At 52.2% G+C, this 16,709-nt stretch overlaps 5 protein-coding genes across 5 annotated transcripts; all 5 read left to right on the top strand.

Moving 5' to 3' along the window:
• Positions 1–1,837: 1,837 nt before the first annotated feature.
• On the top strand, positions 1,838–2,380 carry MRS44_017783 (uncharacterized protein; the record flags this gene model as incomplete). The annotated part of the gene is made up of 1 exon (XM_046281817.2): positions 1,838–2,380. The coding sequence occupies one exon, from the start codon at positions 1,838–1,840 to the stop codon at positions 2,378–2,380; it is 543 nt and encodes a 180-aa protein (XP_046123274.2).
• A 1,022-nt stretch (positions 2,381–3,402) lies between these two features.
• MRS44_017784 (uncharacterized protein) lies at positions 3,403–5,126 on the top strand (the record flags this gene model as incomplete). The annotated part of the gene is made up of 3 exons (XM_065615680.1): positions 3,403–3,865; positions 3,948–4,288; positions 4,449–5,126. 3 exons carry the CDS (start codon positions 3,403–3,405, stop codon positions 5,124–5,126), a joined length of 1,482 nt encoding a protein of 493 aa, XP_065471752.1.
• Positions 5,127–6,107: 981 nt separating this feature from the next.
• MRS44_017785 (uncharacterized protein) lies at positions 6,108–7,961 on the top strand (the record flags this gene model as incomplete). Its single annotated transcript, XM_065615681.1, has 4 exons — positions 6,108–6,234; positions 6,291–6,350; positions 6,406–7,386; positions 7,441–7,961. The coding sequence occupies 4 exons, from the start codon at positions 6,108–6,110 to the stop codon at positions 7,959–7,961; spliced, it is 1,689 nt and encodes a 562-aa protein (XP_065471753.1).
• Positions 7,962–8,887: 926 nt separating this feature from the next.
• Positions 8,888–9,592, top strand: MRS44_017786 (uncharacterized protein; the record flags this gene model as incomplete). The annotated part of the gene is made up of 1 exon (XM_065615682.1): positions 8,888–9,592. One exon carries the CDS (start codon positions 8,888–8,890, stop codon positions 9,590–9,592), a length of 705 nt encoding a protein of 234 aa, XP_065471754.1.
• Positions 9,593–10,866: 1,274 nt separating this feature from the next.
• On the top strand, positions 10,867–16,187 carry MRS44_017787 (uncharacterized protein; the record flags this gene model as incomplete). Its single annotated transcript, XM_065615683.1, has 5 exons — positions 10,867–11,169; positions 11,208–11,501; positions 11,614–12,372; positions 12,509–13,278; positions 13,361–16,187. 5 exons carry the CDS (start codon positions 10,867–10,869, stop codon positions 16,185–16,187), a joined length of 4,953 nt encoding a protein of 1,650 aa, XP_065471755.1.
• Positions 16,188–16,709: the final 522 nt, after the last annotated feature.

A 16,709-nucleotide genomic window follows, 5' to 3' on the forward strand; every position in this document is an offset into this window, starting at 1 on the left:
GTCCTCTCTGCCGAGTCTGAGGCAATGACGCATGGGGAGTTGGGCACACAAACTACATGTCAGCTGTACTCGATAGAAGAAAGCTTGAAAGCGGAGGCAGCCAGCAGAGAATGCTTGCAGAAGGAACTAGAGTCCTTGAGCGCAGAGCACGAACATCTCGCTCAGCGATTCAGGCAGCAGGCTGAAAAAGCAAGCCAGAGCGAGTCAATGCTGTACAAATGTCTCCAAGTCATCAACCAGATAGCATCACTAGCGGAGGAAGTGCAACAGGATTGTAGAAGCACGGAGGACCTCAGTGTATTTACAAGATAGCAGCGCAAGCGAGACCTTGTGTTTCCTGTGCACAACATGTGGACATCTCTGCATTGGGAGGGTGAATTTGATAAAGGGTTACCACGGTGTTAATGGGTGTGAATGGTTTGAGGGCTAGCCAGGCTAATAAATACAGACCGTGTATCACAAGCTATTAATGCGATTATGCAGCATCTGGGCTTTGGGGCGTTACCGATGATCAAGTCATCGAGGATGCCGTACGAAAACCTCATAGCCCCCACCCTTGCTGTGACTGCCGCTGCCATTGCACCTCGATGCCCAGTAGTTGGGTCGATCTCAGAAGGTATGATGGCGAGCAGTCCGCTCAATCAAAGCTTTGCTTCTGCCGATGTGCACGAGACCCGACGCTCAGTCGTTGGAGCTAGGACCGTGTTGAGCTTCGGCACAAACCCTACACCTTTTGAGTGCACAATAGTGGCACTCAAAAAAGAGAACAGGTTCTACGTTTCTGCAGGAAGGACAAATCCATTCGATTAGATAGCCGACCCTGATTATCCAGGAATGTGTGCAAGCCTCTGGCGTGGGGCGCGTGGTAGAGGCCCGTACAACTGACGTATGCAGACTTGGGCTATAAGGACAACTTTCCGGTATATCATGTTCTTCACTCTCTTGATCGTTGCCGCCCAGAGTATACGAGAGAGCATCCATAGTTTACAAGACACAGAAACACATTAATGTCAGCGGAGCAGCAAGGCCTCGGACGTGAGCAGCAAGAGAACTAAGCAAGCTCGCGGCAGAGAGAGATTATTATACTTTTCGTCCTAAAGCGCCATACTGCGGAACCTACGTTGTTCGACTGCTGCGTATCGGCGCGTCTAATATTGCATTAAGATGCTGTCCATCCTCTTTTTACCGGACTCAAGCTTAGAATCCCACATTACATGCGCGCCAAAATATCCCGTTCTCGACCAGAGGTAATGTGACCGTCGAGGGCGACCGAAATGGACCTCTCAAAATAACACAATCCGAGCCACGAATTTTGCTGAAGTGGATGTCAACCCTATCAATCTGACTCACGAGTTACAAGGTGTAGACCTAACATGCAGTGATGCTAGATCTAATTCGCCCTGTCAATTTTGCAGCCAATTTTAGACAACTTGATAGGTAACATCTCAGCTCGCGAGCAGTCAATTCGAGCGGCATAGGAGGTAGGGGTTTAGCCTCGACTTCTCGCATTAAAACTAATTCAGACGGGACCGAAAATAGGAGATCAACCACTCACACCAGAAGTTACAGCCGTGGAGGAAGGACAAGAAACGGAAACTCTTTCTGGGATCAAAAGAATCAGTGAAATGCCCCCTCGCTCAGTTATAACCTGTACCTGTTCCGCCCTACCCACCGACCGTGTCTCAATAATCTGACACCACGACTGTCTTCTTCAGCATCACGTACTCCTCTGGTCAATACCGTGCCTTACAATCCAACCAGTGGCCATTGACTTGCGTCAAACCAAATATGACTCAACGTAAGTTGACAGTACGATCTTCTACACCTAGACCTAACCATGTTCTCCTCACTAGCCGATAAGCCATCGACTATTGTCTTCCATCGACTGCTGCAATATTACGACGACTTCAATACTTTCGCCGCTACGCTGGGAGTCATGTCGCTGACAGCCATGGTCTTTGGCGTGCTCCAGGCCGAAGACATGGGGGTACGCTCGCAGATAGCATGTAGGTTGCTTATCAGCGCCACGATAACCTCCATCACAGCTATTACCTCTGCTACAATGCTCCAATTTACATTCGAAGGCTGCAAACAACCAAGCCGCATGGGGAAAATTCTGGCATGGGCTCCATTGGCTATGCTTGATCTCGTCATTATCGAGTTCTCGGCCGGCGTCATCTTGTGGTACACCGACAAGTATCCCACCTGGATTGCCACGTCGGTTGGCGTGGAGCTCTCCGTATTATTGGGGGGACTCATCATCCTGGCCATCTGGGCATGGATAACGATGAGTGAACCTGGTGGTCTCGTTGAATCAGGTGCTAGTGGTGACGGCAGCACCGTTCGCCCTAGGCGAATGCGAGCCAAACGATCCGCGTAGCTCTAGGCCCAGGACCTGGACGACTTTGGCGCCACAACAAGCCGTCATTTGTTATATCCCCCAACGGCCAAAGTTGGATATATTTCACTTTAGTTATGCCTACTCGGAGACATGACACAAGATTGATGGTGGAACTATCTGCTGGCCGTACAAGGGGCGGGTGAGCATTGGCAGATTTGGTTATTCAATAGCAATGGTGATAGGCGCCAGAGATTTTTGTTGTTGATTCAGAGAGGTGGTGATTGGCCTTCACACCGCCGCCTCTCTACGCGATGTTTACCGATTTGTATATAACATACGCTGGAAGAATTGAGAGTCCCCCCTTTACTATTGTGAGATGATTAAAGCTTGCAAGTCCTGCGTTTATAGCCCAAGGCCCTGGGCAGAGATCAGTTGGTGATATAAGGCTTTGAGGGATCTCTCATTAGTGGCAACCTCACCAGGAACAATAATTAATTCAATCAAAACATTTCTCCATCAACTACGCCAAAGAAGATTGTACAATTCAATGCCAGTATACAATTGTACTCCTCTATGCTTGTAAAGTTCGTTCTACCTGGTGAAATTCATACCGGTTACGAATCTCCCCAGTCACATCCTTGTTGCCGAAACGCGCCGCATCCTAGCCTGAGCAATCATCGCAAGTTCGGTGGGTAATTTTCGGGGGGAGTTTTGTTGTGTTACCATCCACAACCCCTCTTTCGGCACAACCCCTCTTTCGGCAAGCAAAATAAAAAAAGCTTCACCAAAGCTCACCAACTTCACTTATACCAGAATTGGCCAAAGTAAATAGCTACTTAGGAGATAATGCCTCTATTGATTATAGAAATGATTGGAGTTAACGACTTTAGCTCTCTTAGGCTGTGCGGGGTATGTGATCTATGCATGCTGTGTTATGGAAATACTGTTGGTTTACTCATCAAACTCCTCACCGCTCTTTCCCGTGTTTTTTGACCTTTATCTGCGACAACGACGAGAAAATGCCTAGGTCGAGACCTCGATGGAAATATACAGAGGAAAACATGGCAGAGGCTATCTTGGATGTTACTGATGATGGCGTTTCACCTCCTCAAGCCGCTCAGAGACGGGGAGTGCCTCGAAGCACTCTAGTCGATAGACTTAACGGCCGCGGGGCCGTTAAAGAGCAGATCCACCCTCATCGACGCTTATCCAAGAACCAAGAGGATAGATTGGCTGCCTGGATACTCCGGCAGGAGTCCTTGGGCTACGCTCCGTCCCACAGTCAGATTCGCGCCTGTGTCATGGGCCTGTTGAGACAGCAGGGCGAACATCCCGACTTAGGACGCAACTGGGTGATCAAGTTTATCAGTCGCCGCGCAGATCTAAAGACCAAGATGGGTAGACGTCAAGAAGCCAAGAGGTTCGACTCTTTCACACCCAAAGCGGTTCATTGGTACTTTGATATCAGGGAGGGCCAGTACGGCTGGATCAAGCCCGAAAACACCGTCAACGTTGATGAAGGAGGTATTATGACTGGTTTCGGCAAGCATATACCTATATTCCTTGCCAGTGTTTGAAATTCGACCGACTAATTCTCTTTATTTAGGCCTGGATAGCCTGGTTGTTGGAAGCGCGGACCCGAAGCGGAAGGCATTTCTCAAAGGACCACAAACTCGGAATTGGACTTCATTTATCGAAGCCATCACTGCTGACGGCCGCGCTTTGATTCCAGGCATAATCTTCAAGGGGAAAGAACTGCAGAATCAGTGGTTTCTTGAAGAATTTAAGAAGATAGCAGACTGGTATTACATAACTTCGCCTAACGGATGGACTGACGACCACATTGGCGTTGAATGGCTTGAAAGAGTTTATCTACCCCAGACAATGCCAGCCGACGACTCTGATGCGAGACTGATCATTTTAGATGGTCATGGGAGCCACGCAACGGTATGTTCTTCGTTTACCTCGGTTCAAGATCACTACTGAGTGACGGAAGGATGAATGGATGGCCACGTGCTTTTTGAACAACGTTTATTGTTGCTATCTGCCAGCACACTGCTCTCATGGACTCCAACCACTTGACAATGGAGTATTCAATGCCTCCAAGGCCGCATATCGACGAGAGTTGGAAAAGTTCGCTTCATTGACTGATTCCACTCCAATGGATAAGGTCAACTTCATCAGGGTCTACGCCAAGGCTCGTCAAGTTGGCATGACTAAGAAGAACATACTCTCCGGCTGGAGGGTTACTGGGAACTGGCCGATCTCACGTACCAAGGCACTGAGGCATCCAGAAATCCAACAAGATAGGCCAAAGGGCAACCCAAGAGCAACCCCCGAACCCGCGCCGTATTTTGACTCGGACGATACACCACAAACGAGCCGTCAAATTCGTGATCTCGGGCTGAACAAAACACCAAAGACGCGGAGACGGTACAACGTGATAGCCAAGGGCTTTGAGGCTCAACAGCAGACAGTAGCGGCGCATACGCTGAGGATTGCTAGCCTAGAGGAAGAATTGGCTCGCTTGAAAAGAGGGAAGAAGAGGAAGGCGGTACCGAATCCTAACAAACGTTTTATGACACTTGGGGAGACCCTATCCGGTGGAGAAGCTATAATAGAAGAGGAGACCCAAAATATGGCTGTTGGACTGGAATCGGTCTGTTCAAGCGAGCAGGAGTCAGAATCGGAGGCTGGCTCTGTCATCGAAGTCAGAGAGGAAACCATACCCCGCCAACTCACCACGCGATCGGGGCGGCTTGTCAAAAAGCCCAGGGTACAATAGATGAACCTATTCGTTATTTATGAAACGAAGATTTTAACGCATTTCTATCAATTTGGTCAAGTTCTATGTAAGTAAAGTTGGTGATTTTTGGTGGTGGCTTTTTTATTTTGCTTGCCGAAAGAGGGGTTGTGCCGAAAGAGGGGTTGTGGATGGTACATCTCCAATAGAGGCCCCAGCCCCTACGTCCAGAGTGCCTATTTCTAAGAGTTTTGTTGCACCATGTCTTGCAAGACTTTCTCTCCATTGTTTTATTGCAAGTGGTGCAGGATGTTTTGATAATCTGAGTTTCACACATAGTAGGACTTCTAGTGCCGAAAGAAGTGGCCAAGGCATAGTTGGATAGGAAGTACTCGAGATTTATAATTATCTGCGCTAGGTCCTAAACGGAATCAAATCCTATCGTAGGTACCTAAAACAGACGACGGACAGCCCAAAGAGCGACATCAGTTTGCTTTCTTTCCTGTTCCGCAGTTTGCTACCATACCAAGCACTCGTCTCATGGGATCTCAATGGAAGTTTTGGGATTTATCCTCTTGGATGGCTTTGCAGATTATCAAGCTCCGCGGGTCCTTAAACTTATTTGCGTAAGTAGAAAAAAAGAAGGAGACAGAAAGCTCTAGTTTTGCCTTTCTATGCAGAGTTCAAATATGGCCCTTCAGCGTAAGCCATGTCGTAGCATGAAACGAGACGCTGGATCTAATTTGGAAGTGTCCAAGAAAGTGCATTAGGGCTAACTCTGGCTTCACATGCGAACAGACGTGGTAGTCTCAGTGAACGTCTACTTTCAGAACTCCTCACCAGAGACAGGAGCTAAGGGTTGATAAGTCGCGATAACCTCATTAGTCTGGAAAACGGAAAATCCCTTGAGCATTTCTTTATAGACTTTGACTCTTCTAGTATTCATTCAACTCACACTCGCGTTCCGGCCGGGTCTTATCCACAGGGATCCTTCGACACCACGCGGTTATACGTCGCCTTGTCATGTCTCATTCGCGAGCGATACTCGAGCAAGATGTCTGGGACGTCGACAAAGATGTTCAAGAGCCAGCATCGCAAAAGGTTATAGCTCTACATTATGAAAGAGCACAATCGATGTGCCGCCATGCTGGTGAGCAGCGAGATCATGCACATGGATCATATTGACTGATGAAAACCCCCCCAAAGCCTTGTCACTTGGCGATATCCAACACCTGAGCCAAAAGTTTTGGAACTTTCATTTTGATCGTGAGTTTGAAATTGTCTGTCTGGAAATACGAAATAGCGTGCTAACGTTGTCAAGTCATTGCTGCCCGAGACATGACGGCATTCATCATCGCCACCATCCACGTCAACCTCTGCGTCGGGACGCTTAGTCCCTTCGTCAGAGACCGTCCCGACCTTGCTGACCTTCTTGAGAAGCTATTGAATTTCGACGTCTGCGGCCAATTCATGCTCACAGAAGTTGGCCACGGCTTGGACGCACGCAACCTAGAGACCAGGGCGACACTGCAAGCCGATGGCTCCTTCGATCTCCACACCCCCAACGCCGGTGCGGCAAAGGCGATGCCTCCGACCACGCCCTATTGTGGAATGCCACGAGTCGCAATCGTGTTTGCTCGCCTGATTGTGGGTGGGAAATGTCACGGGGTGAAACCTTTCCTCGTCCCTTTGAGCGACTCCGAGAACATGAGACCGGGGATCACCGCACGGATCTTGCCTACGAGGCCCGGAACCAAACCCCTAGATCATTCAATTACGACTTTCGAGCATGTTCGCCTACCCCCAAGCGCTCTCCTCGGCTCCATTTCCAAGCCGAAAGATGAGCGTGCCGATTTTCTCCGCCAGATCTGGCGGGTTTCTATAGGGACACTGTCACTCTCCATCATGGGTGTTTCTGCCATCAAGGTTGGTACGCACATTGCTGGTACTTACAGCCAACGACGAACGATTACCGCTCCTGACGGGCATACATGCCTACCGATCATGAGCTTCAGCACCCAGCAGCGCCCAATCATCGAGGGATGGGTGCAGGGTAAGATCCTGGAGTTGTATGCCCGTTGGACCATAAAGGCCTTCATGAATGCTACCCATAGCCCGCCCGTGCGGCATGCCCTTGCGACCATTTTCAAATCAACCGTTGTCCGAGGCTCCCGTATTTTGAACGAACTTACGGAGCGATGTGGCTGGCAGGGCCTTTTCGCGTACAACCAGATAAGCGAGTTAGCATTGACGTTTCAGGGCAACGCCATTGCTGAAGGGGACACTTTGGTCCTGTGTATACGTGTGTCTCTTTGAATTCACCCACCTCAGTGACTGAAACTAACTGTTTTGCTAGGGTTGGTCTCAGAGCTTCTTGGGGGGAAATACAGCCTCCCGGCGCCGCGGGATCCGACGGCAGTTTTGGCTCGCCGTGAACAGCGAATGATGGAAGCTGCCATGTCTAAGCTCAAGGATATTGGTGGATATGGCGGACACAGGGGCCAGGCATTCAACCAGCATATCCTTCCTTGCTGTCGCCCTATAGCTGAGGCAATTGGCCACCGCATGGCTTACGAGGCAGCGACGGAATTGGGGGCCTGTCCAAAAGTTCTCCGTCTATACGAGCACGTGTGTGTCGGTACGGACTTCAGGCATTTTTCGTCCGACGGCCATACGCTCCAAGCGTTCGAGGACGCCGCAGTCGAGGCATACGATGATGTGTTTGCCGACATGTTACAGTCGCTGCAAAATTCGGAAGCGGATGCCTACACTACTGCACGTATCATGTCCAACAAATCCTGGGCTGTTTTTGTCGACAAGATGCAGGCATTCAAGGGCCCGAGTGGGCATGCTCGAGGTGCCCAACTGAAGCTCTAAATTGACCTACAAGTTTCCGGCGAATCAAGCATTACAGACGGGTACTTCTTAGAGGCAAGACTTCAAGCCTTAATGATGAACTTAGGCCGCATAGAAGTGGGAACTTGTATGTGTGTCGCTCTAGCGGGCACGGAATGGAGACCTGCAATGCGGCCGGGTTCCGCTTTTTGTTTAGTAGTATTTTATGGTTTATTTGTGGTTTGCTCCAACAAGGAGAAACTGGAGGCGCAGCGTGGATAGGCCACTAAGAGGCAAGAAAGAATGCAATATCTAGCGGGCACGGAATGGAGACGGGGGCAGATTTCATCTATGTACAGTACATATTCATGAGGTATTTCAATTGTTCTATCGCAGTGGCTATCGTTGGAAGGCGGTAGCTATTGATGAATGACGCGTCTGAAAACCATCGTTTGTTTCTGCCCGTATCTAAGCAGACACCATCGAGGACAAATCGTTAGTGAATTTTATGTTTCAATACGTTGGTTAAATTCCGTGGATGCACTGTTTCAAATGCGAGATTCAATATCGTCTCCCGTGCATTAGGGGGCTGTGTACAGCGTCGATATCGTAGCTACCTTTGCTTGCATTCCTTGCTAGTGTTATGAAACCAAGAGCCAAGGGTTGTCGACCAGCCGAGATGGGATCATTTCCCGACGGGGTCTTCCGCAATGAATCTCGGTCGTGCCGGTAGGTATAAAACAGATCAGCAAGATAGAGGAGCGACCTCCCGTTTCGGCCCCTTCCTCCTTTTGTATTGTACATTTGGCTTAAACCTGGGCCAAAAAAGAAAGATCCTACGAACCATGGTGGACGCCCTGGACCACAAGCTTTTTACATGTCCCGCTCGTGCATATATAAGCATTGAAGAAGCTGAATGAGAACTGGCCTCTCCTGATTTCTGGACCACATTTATACGTAGCTCTGCCATGAGTCTGATACCATTTGTTCCCATTAGAAAATGCATACTGCTTCAACGACCCGGTTCATCGTTGATCGCCAACGCCATCACTCTTTTGGCTTTCGCAGGCTGTGTGGTCGCTGGCCACCCTCGCAGCATCGCCAATATCACGCCTCACGAACAGTACTCCAGCTCCATTGGTGTCCTTGGTTGCAAAATAGATAACAACCGTGTCGCATACTGGCCGGGCTCTGTTGGATGTGACGAAATTTGTGTCAGGGTCTATAACGAGGACCGCTCAGTTCATCTTCTCCGCATCGACACTTCCGGGGGGGCCCATGACATATCCTACGACGCCTGGAACTACCTTGCCTTTGGTAAATCTGCCGTTGAGGAGCCACATGTTGGTGGAGGCATTGACATGAATTACGATGTTGTACACGCCTCGGAATGCCAGCATCTGCTTCACGAGGGCAAGCTTCCCCTTTCCGCTTCCAATAGTATGAATTATGTCGCGTCTTGCATTAACCAGCCCGCCAGCTGGGTCGCCCAGAACTACGCACTGTATAATATCAATGACCAGTTGTGCAAATTTGGCTTAGATGAGGAATGCCGCCTAGATCTAGCCATCAGCAACCAGCCATCCTGCCCTAGTCCTCTTGGCATCGTGACGCCTCTTGATTATAAAGTTGAGAATATTCAATATGGCACAGGTAAAAGGATACCTGCATAATATGTTGTGCTTATAACACGCAAGGTCTTGGACTTCTTCCGAGTTTTCTCCCTTTGGTATGGTATGGAAAAGGAGAAGTGGGCGTTTCACATATGTAAATAGAATGAAGTGAAATCAGTTAGGGCGGAATCCAGTCATGCGTTTATAGTCTTCCCTTTTCAAGACACTATGCCACCTCGTTCTCTGCACAGAAGCCTAAGCTTTCTAGGTTCTAGACCTCCTTGACGCTGAAAATGGCCGTTTGATGATAAGCTAGGCGATATGAGGGCGGACGGATAGCTCGGTGACTTCTGTTTGTTTTGGAAGAGTCTCCCGACCTTTACCCACAACGATGCGGCAAAAAGAGAGGTTCAAACTAGGTACAATGATATATTGAATTGCTCTATAGCAGGAGAGATATACTTGCCATCAAAGATCTCATTGGCCGTGGACCCGAGACTTCGTTAACCCCAACTACAGCCGCTAGGCACGTCGCTTTACGACTCCCCTGAAGGAGAACATGTTCTCTTCGCTAGACAATTGGACGTGGGGTTCTTGACAAGAGATTATTGGCACCAATGGCGTCTCCAAACAGGCATATTTATCAATCCATAGCAACATTAAAATCCAAAGCTGAAAAGCAGCGTGATCGGCAAGACGATCAGGGGAAAACTGAACGTAGATATGGATAAGAGACTACCGTCATGGATTGATAATTGTGTCTCTTGCTAAGTGATGGATTGCCACTTTTGGAGAGATAAGTGATGACAAGAACACCAATATACGGTATTGGGTTTTGGTACTGTCAGGTTTTAATAACAGTGTTTTTGGCTGTTGTGGCTGACGGCTTCTTGTCATCATCGCGGACAACAATAATAAAAAAAGAACACCAATAGATGGCGCCCAATGTGCCCAAGCTTCTCAGGTCTTGAAGCGACTCCCGGGAACCCAAGGCTGGATCCAAACATCACGGTGGATCCATAACTTGAGGCGGAAACACGCTCAATCAATGGCGATGTATGACCTCTAAGGCTCAGGGTACCTTCCATGATGGCCCGGAATAACATCATCTACATTGCGATGCGAAGCAGTAGTAAAGGATATTCGGCCCTTGGAACCAAACGCTAACCTGGACATAGTCATGCTCAACCATAGTGGTCGACCGACACCTTCCCTTGTAATCACACTTTCTTGGCATGCAAGTGCTAAGAAAGTAGCCTTATCTACACCTTAATCCTTAACAATCGCACACCAAACGTCCCAACCTGCGCGTTGCGCAGCCGCACGCGGCGGCGATGGCATCGTCTACGACGAACCCGCCCGCTGCTCCGGATCCCTTTGACCTGGGTATCCACACCCCCGCCAACCTGAACCGAGGAGCCCGTGCAGCTCTCTTGCAGAACAGCCCCGCGATCGTGAACGGCCCAATTGGCGTCTCACCCGATCCCCGGCGCATGGCTCAAACGCCGTCCTCGCCACTTAATGCCACCACCACCACTGCCGCAGCTACGGAAGGAGCTCGCCCTGACCCCCCTCATCACCTCCTGGACAACGACCGGTCTCTATTATCGAGTCAGCCAATAGGCTCGCACGCGAACGTGTAGAGGAGTATAACGCCAAACTGACGGTCTTCCAGGCCTTCTGTGCCAAGTTCGAAGAAGCTGCGCAACAATGTTTCACCACTGGACCGGAACGACAATTCGCCCAGCAGTTCGCCAACAGCTTCCTAGACTCCTGGAGCCGCGAGCTCTCCGGTGCTGGACCAACCCCCAAGCCTACGTACAGCAGCGCCGCTACCTCACCTCCTGCGGCTGATCCCGGCCATCTGCCTCCCCAACGCCAACGACAACAACAACATCGACAACAATCTGACGCCCCGCGTCGCCAGGGACGACCGGCGACTATCGCCCCACCCCGCGAGGACCTCCGCGTCTTCATCCGCCTAGAAGCTAGCGCCCCGGCCCGGACCCAGAGTTGCTACTTTGGCGATCCGGACCCACATCTGCGAAAAACTCGGCGCCATCTCAAACAAGATCCGGCAGGTATTCCCCGTCAGATCGGGATGGGCCGTCCAGACCGCCGACCCTGAGACCCGCGACTACCTCGTGGAGAAGCAGTCCGAGTGGGCGGCGGACCTGGGCGCCACGGCCATAGAGACTAACAAGACATGGTTCACCTATGTGATCTCGGACTTTCCCCGAAGACTGACCGACTTCCACGGCAAGGAGGTTGACGTTGACAGTATTGTCAGCGAAGAGATAGAGATCCAGACGGGGCTCAAGCCCGTCGACGTGCGCCCCTCGCGACAGGCCTCGGAAGACCCCCTGACCAAGACCCTGCTTGTGTCTTTCCTAAAGCCAATCAGGAAATATTGGTCTGTCTTTGGCAGCCGTCCGGCTAGATTTTTCGACAAAACCGACCGCCCCAGGCAGTGCGAAACATGCTGGGACTACCATCCCATCCGGATGTGCCATAGACAGCCTCGCTGTCAACGATGCGGCAAGACGGGCCACGCCCTGGATGACTGTGTCGCAGCAGAGCAGTGCGCCAACTGCTCGGGCCCCCACCAGGCCAACTTCCACAAGTGTCCGGCTCGACCGAGGAAAGTGCACGGCGTCTTTCGCCGACTAAATAGGGAGCAGAGAGAACATATCCGGACGATAGGTGCTGAGACGTACCGTCAGCGCAACCCAGAACCGCAACGCGACACCAATACACCGCAAGAACAGCTGGACGCTCACGCATCTAGCCCAACCGCATCAAGAGCGCCTTCATGCATAATGGTGGCTACAACCTCCGAAGTAGAGGAGGAACCGGAGCATCCCAGACCTGGCTCACCAAGGAAACGCCGCATAGTCCTTATCACCCGTCCACATGACCAGGAATAGATATCTGCAAACACTAAAGAAGGATAGACAGCCACTCAGGATCTTTCAGGCTAACGTCGGTAAGATCCCCCCGGCCCACGACTGCGCCCTGGCACTAGCCGATTCCGAACGATACGACGTCGTCCTCCTACAGGAACCATGGACGGCCTTCACAAGCTCGCAATGCATCACCAAAACACACCCGGCGTACGACACATTCGCGCCAGTCGACACATGGAACAGCAACGACACTCGGCCCAGAGTTATGACGTATGTCCGACGGGACCCAAGGCTCCTAGCGGACCAGATCCGGCCCTTTCAGACCCGAGACACTCTTTGGCTCAGGGTCAACGAAGTGACCATGGTCAACTTCTACCGCCAGAGCGACGAGAAAGACGCACTGAATAATCTGCTACGATGGCCTGTGCCGGAGCGCTGTCTCGTTGCTGGCGACTTCAACGCCAGACATCATACCTGGCAGACCGGACAGACTACCAACCGGGGACAAGACATCGCCTCCTGGGCCTCGGAAAACGACCTAAGCCTACTGAATACCCCAGATATCCCGACAAACCCACATGGAAACACCATCGACCTCGCCTTTACCAATATACCACTGGCTGAAGCCGCAATCGAGGACCATCTCGCGACCAGCTCTGATCACTTCACACTCAAACTCACCCTCCCCGATATAAAACCGGTCCCGATGCAACCAGGCCGGATACGCGTGACAACAGATGACGAGCTCAAACGCTTTGTCGAAATCGTAGAGCTCGGAGCTGCACAAATCCCCTCGCAGACTCGTCCCCATCAGAGCTTGACGAGCTCGCTTCGAGGCTTGTGAACCTCCTAACATCGGCGGCGAGAGCGGCCGGCCGACCTTCGCGGAAGGGAGCGCGTACTGCACCCTGGTGGACCGAAGAATACGCCAGCGCCGCAGCCGAATTTCGCGCCATAAGAAGACTCTACCCCTCGGGTTTAACCAAGAAGTCCAATTTGCCAAACGAGACTTCCACCGCGTCGTCCGCCGAGCAAAAAGACTCTACTGGCGGAACCTCATCGACAGCTTCTCGGATAGTAGCTCTGTCTTCAAAGCAGTGCGATGGCTAAAGTCCCCAGGGGCCTTCCAACCACCACCACTGCAGGTTGGCGACGTCGTTTACGAAACCCAGATAGACAAGGCAAACGCACTCCGCAGGGCTGCGTTAGAGCGACGAACCGCAGAAGACGATATCCAGGACCCCTGGATCGAGGTGCACCCTCCTAGATCGATACCATTCCCACCGGAAATCTCCCTGGAAGAGGCACAGTACGCGACCCTCCATACGGGAAACACTTCCCCAGGATCAGACAACATCACAGTCAAACTCCTCGAGGCCGTGTGGCATATCATCGGGACGCACGTCCGCCGCCTATTTCAGGCATGCCTCACTATAGGCCATCACCCAGAACCATTTAGGGAGGCGGAGGTGGTCATGATTGCGAAACCGGGACGAAGGGACCTCACGAAGCCGCGGGCGTGGCGGCCCATCTCACTGCTCTCCTGCCTCGGCAAAGGGCTAGAACGACTAATTGCACGCCGGCTAGCATGGGCAGCCATCCACTACCAAGTCCTCCACCCGCAACAGGCCGGGGCACTCCCGAAGAGGTCTGCAACGGACCTGGTGACTGCCTTGATCCACGACATCGAAGAAGCATTCGCACGCAACAAGGTGGCCACATTGGTCACGATGGACATCCAAGGCGCGTTCGACACCGTCATGCGCAACAGGCTGGTTCTGCGCCTACGCGAACAAGGCTGGCCCGATCATCTGGCCAGATGGGCTGGATCTTTCATGGGCGGCCGATCTGCGCGTGTCAGGTACCAAGACACCGTCACCGCTTCCTCTCCCCTCCAGTGTGGCCTCCCTCAGGGGTCGCCGGTATCGCCGATACTGTTTCTGCTCTATACGGAGCCCATCTACCGCCTAAGCAACCCCCAAAGCCGCTTCGGCTACGCAGACGACACAGCCATCCTGTTCACAGGTGACACGGTCGACGAGACCACCGCTGCGGCGTCCGCGTCCATCGAAGAAATGATCCGCTGGGGCGCGGCAAACGGTGTCTCCTTCGACCCCGAAAAGACCGAAGTCATGCACTTCTCTCGCAGCAAACTCAGATCCTCCCCGGCGATACGCCACGGTGACGTCGTGAAACAGCCCCAATCGGCCCTGCGCTGGCTGGGCATCTGGCTTGACAGCAGACTGTCATTCCGAGTCCACGTTGAAAAGTGGGCGGCGAAAGCAAAGGCGGTGGCCTACCACCTGCGGGGACTCGCCAACACGAAACACGGTCCGCTGCCGAGCGCCGTGCGAAGCGCCGTCAGAGCATGCGTCGAGCCGGTGCTGCTCCACGGCGCCGAGGCGTGGTACCCGGGCACAACCCGGCCGCGGTGGAACCAACCATCCAAAGACGTACCATCGAGCAACCAGCATCTCATCCAGAGAATGACCGAGGCCATGAACCAATCCATGAGAGCCATCCTACCCGTCTGGAAGACAACACCCATCGCCGCCCTCCACCGGGAAAGCGGAATACCACCGGTCGCCCAGCTTCTCGAAGCACGGCGGCTCCGCTTCTCTGCACGACTCAAGTCGCTCGATGAGGCCCACCCCCTGGCGAGCCGGACACGCCCACCCCGCCAATCTACTTACCACGACCTTATCAAACGAAAATACCAAGCACCGCCAGAGAGCAGCTTCAGGACACGGCTTCAACGCACCGACGAGCTCCTCGCACCCTGCACACGACCAAAGCTCATCCAGCAACGCTTTGGCGATGAGCAAACGACACCGCTGCAGACAGCATCGAAAGAGAAGACGGCTGAGGCCTTCCTTCACTGGGTCCAGACACTCAATCCACTTGCCCTGGTCGTATACTCAGATGGCTCTCTATCCTCAGATGGAGCCGCCAGCTATGGCTATACTATCCACCAAAATAGCCTCCCGATCCTTGATGGATCAGGACGACTCGGACCGGCTGAGGTCTTTGATGCCGAAGCCACAGGGGCATTAGAAGGCTTGAAAGCCGCCCTACACTTGCAAGAATCAGCAACCCGAGACATCTTCATCTGCCTAGACAACCTCGCTGCCGCTACATGCCTGCGGGGCACACCATCAGACTCCTCCCAGGAAGTCTTTCTCGAGTTCCAGTCCCTAGTAGCATCCCATGGGGCCACTCAAGTGCGCTGGGTACCTGGTCACACCAAAATCCCCGGCAATGAACAAGCGGATAAACTAGCAAAAGCAGCATCCTCGCTGCCCGAGCCCGAGGGCGCGCGACCCACGCTGGCCTACCTGCGAAGAATCGCGAGACAGAAACCAAAAGAAGCATTCAGAACCTGGTGGCCCTCCGCCTCCCCTGAGCAGTATAAGAGATTGAATCTCAAGGCGACAATAGCCTGCCCGCGGGAGCTCTCGCTCCCGCGTACAGTCTTGCACCACTTACTCGCTGCAAGGTCCCTTCACGGGGATTTTGCCGCATATCACGAGAGGTTCAATCATACTGAAGCACGAGTACTCTGCTCATGCAATCGACGCAAAACACCTGACCATATCTTCTACTGCAGAAGGGTACCGCCACGGAAGCGAGCGAGGCTCGCTCCATCGCCGAATACGGCAGTGAATCTGGCATTAGGAAAAGACTTTGATAAGTTCGTCAAGCTGGCCAAGATAAGCGCCTTCTTTGATAGGATCTGCCCTCGCTACTAGACAGGGGCCGACCTGAGATGCAGTGGCGTCTGCCCCCTCCTTTATTCTCTTTTCTCTTCTTTTGTTACCCCTTTCTATTACACAGGCTTGGCCAGACAAGGAGCCGCAACGCTCTCTGTCTGGCTGCGGCCATCCTCAACCACAGCCCTCCACCATGACTATCCTAGTCATGAGCTGCCCCGCGGCTACTATTCACTAGCCGTGCCTGGACCGCCCGCTGACGGGTAACAGGCTCGATGTAATGCGCCATCTGTGCCGATGATATGCTGGATAGGGGACACTGTATGGTTAGATCATAGGTAGACTCCCGTAGCTCAGCACGTCCTGTGCTCCCTTAGGAGACTTCTGGGGCCTCACGGCCCCCCGGACGAAAAATATACATACATACATACATACATACATACATACATACATAGTGGTCGACCGACTAAGGAACTCAAGCAGGGCATAAAGCCAAGAGGTTGAAATCCAGTGACTAATCTAATCAATTGAGGATGATCCCATACCCTATATCACGAGACA

This window comes from Fusarium solani (assembly GCF_023522795.1).
Source record: "Fusarium solani strain SB1 chromosome Unknown bctg00000014, whole genome shotgun sequence".
NCBI classification, from domain to species: Eukaryota; Fungi; Ascomycota; class Sordariomycetes; order Hypocreales; family Nectriaceae; genus Fusarium; species Fusarium solani.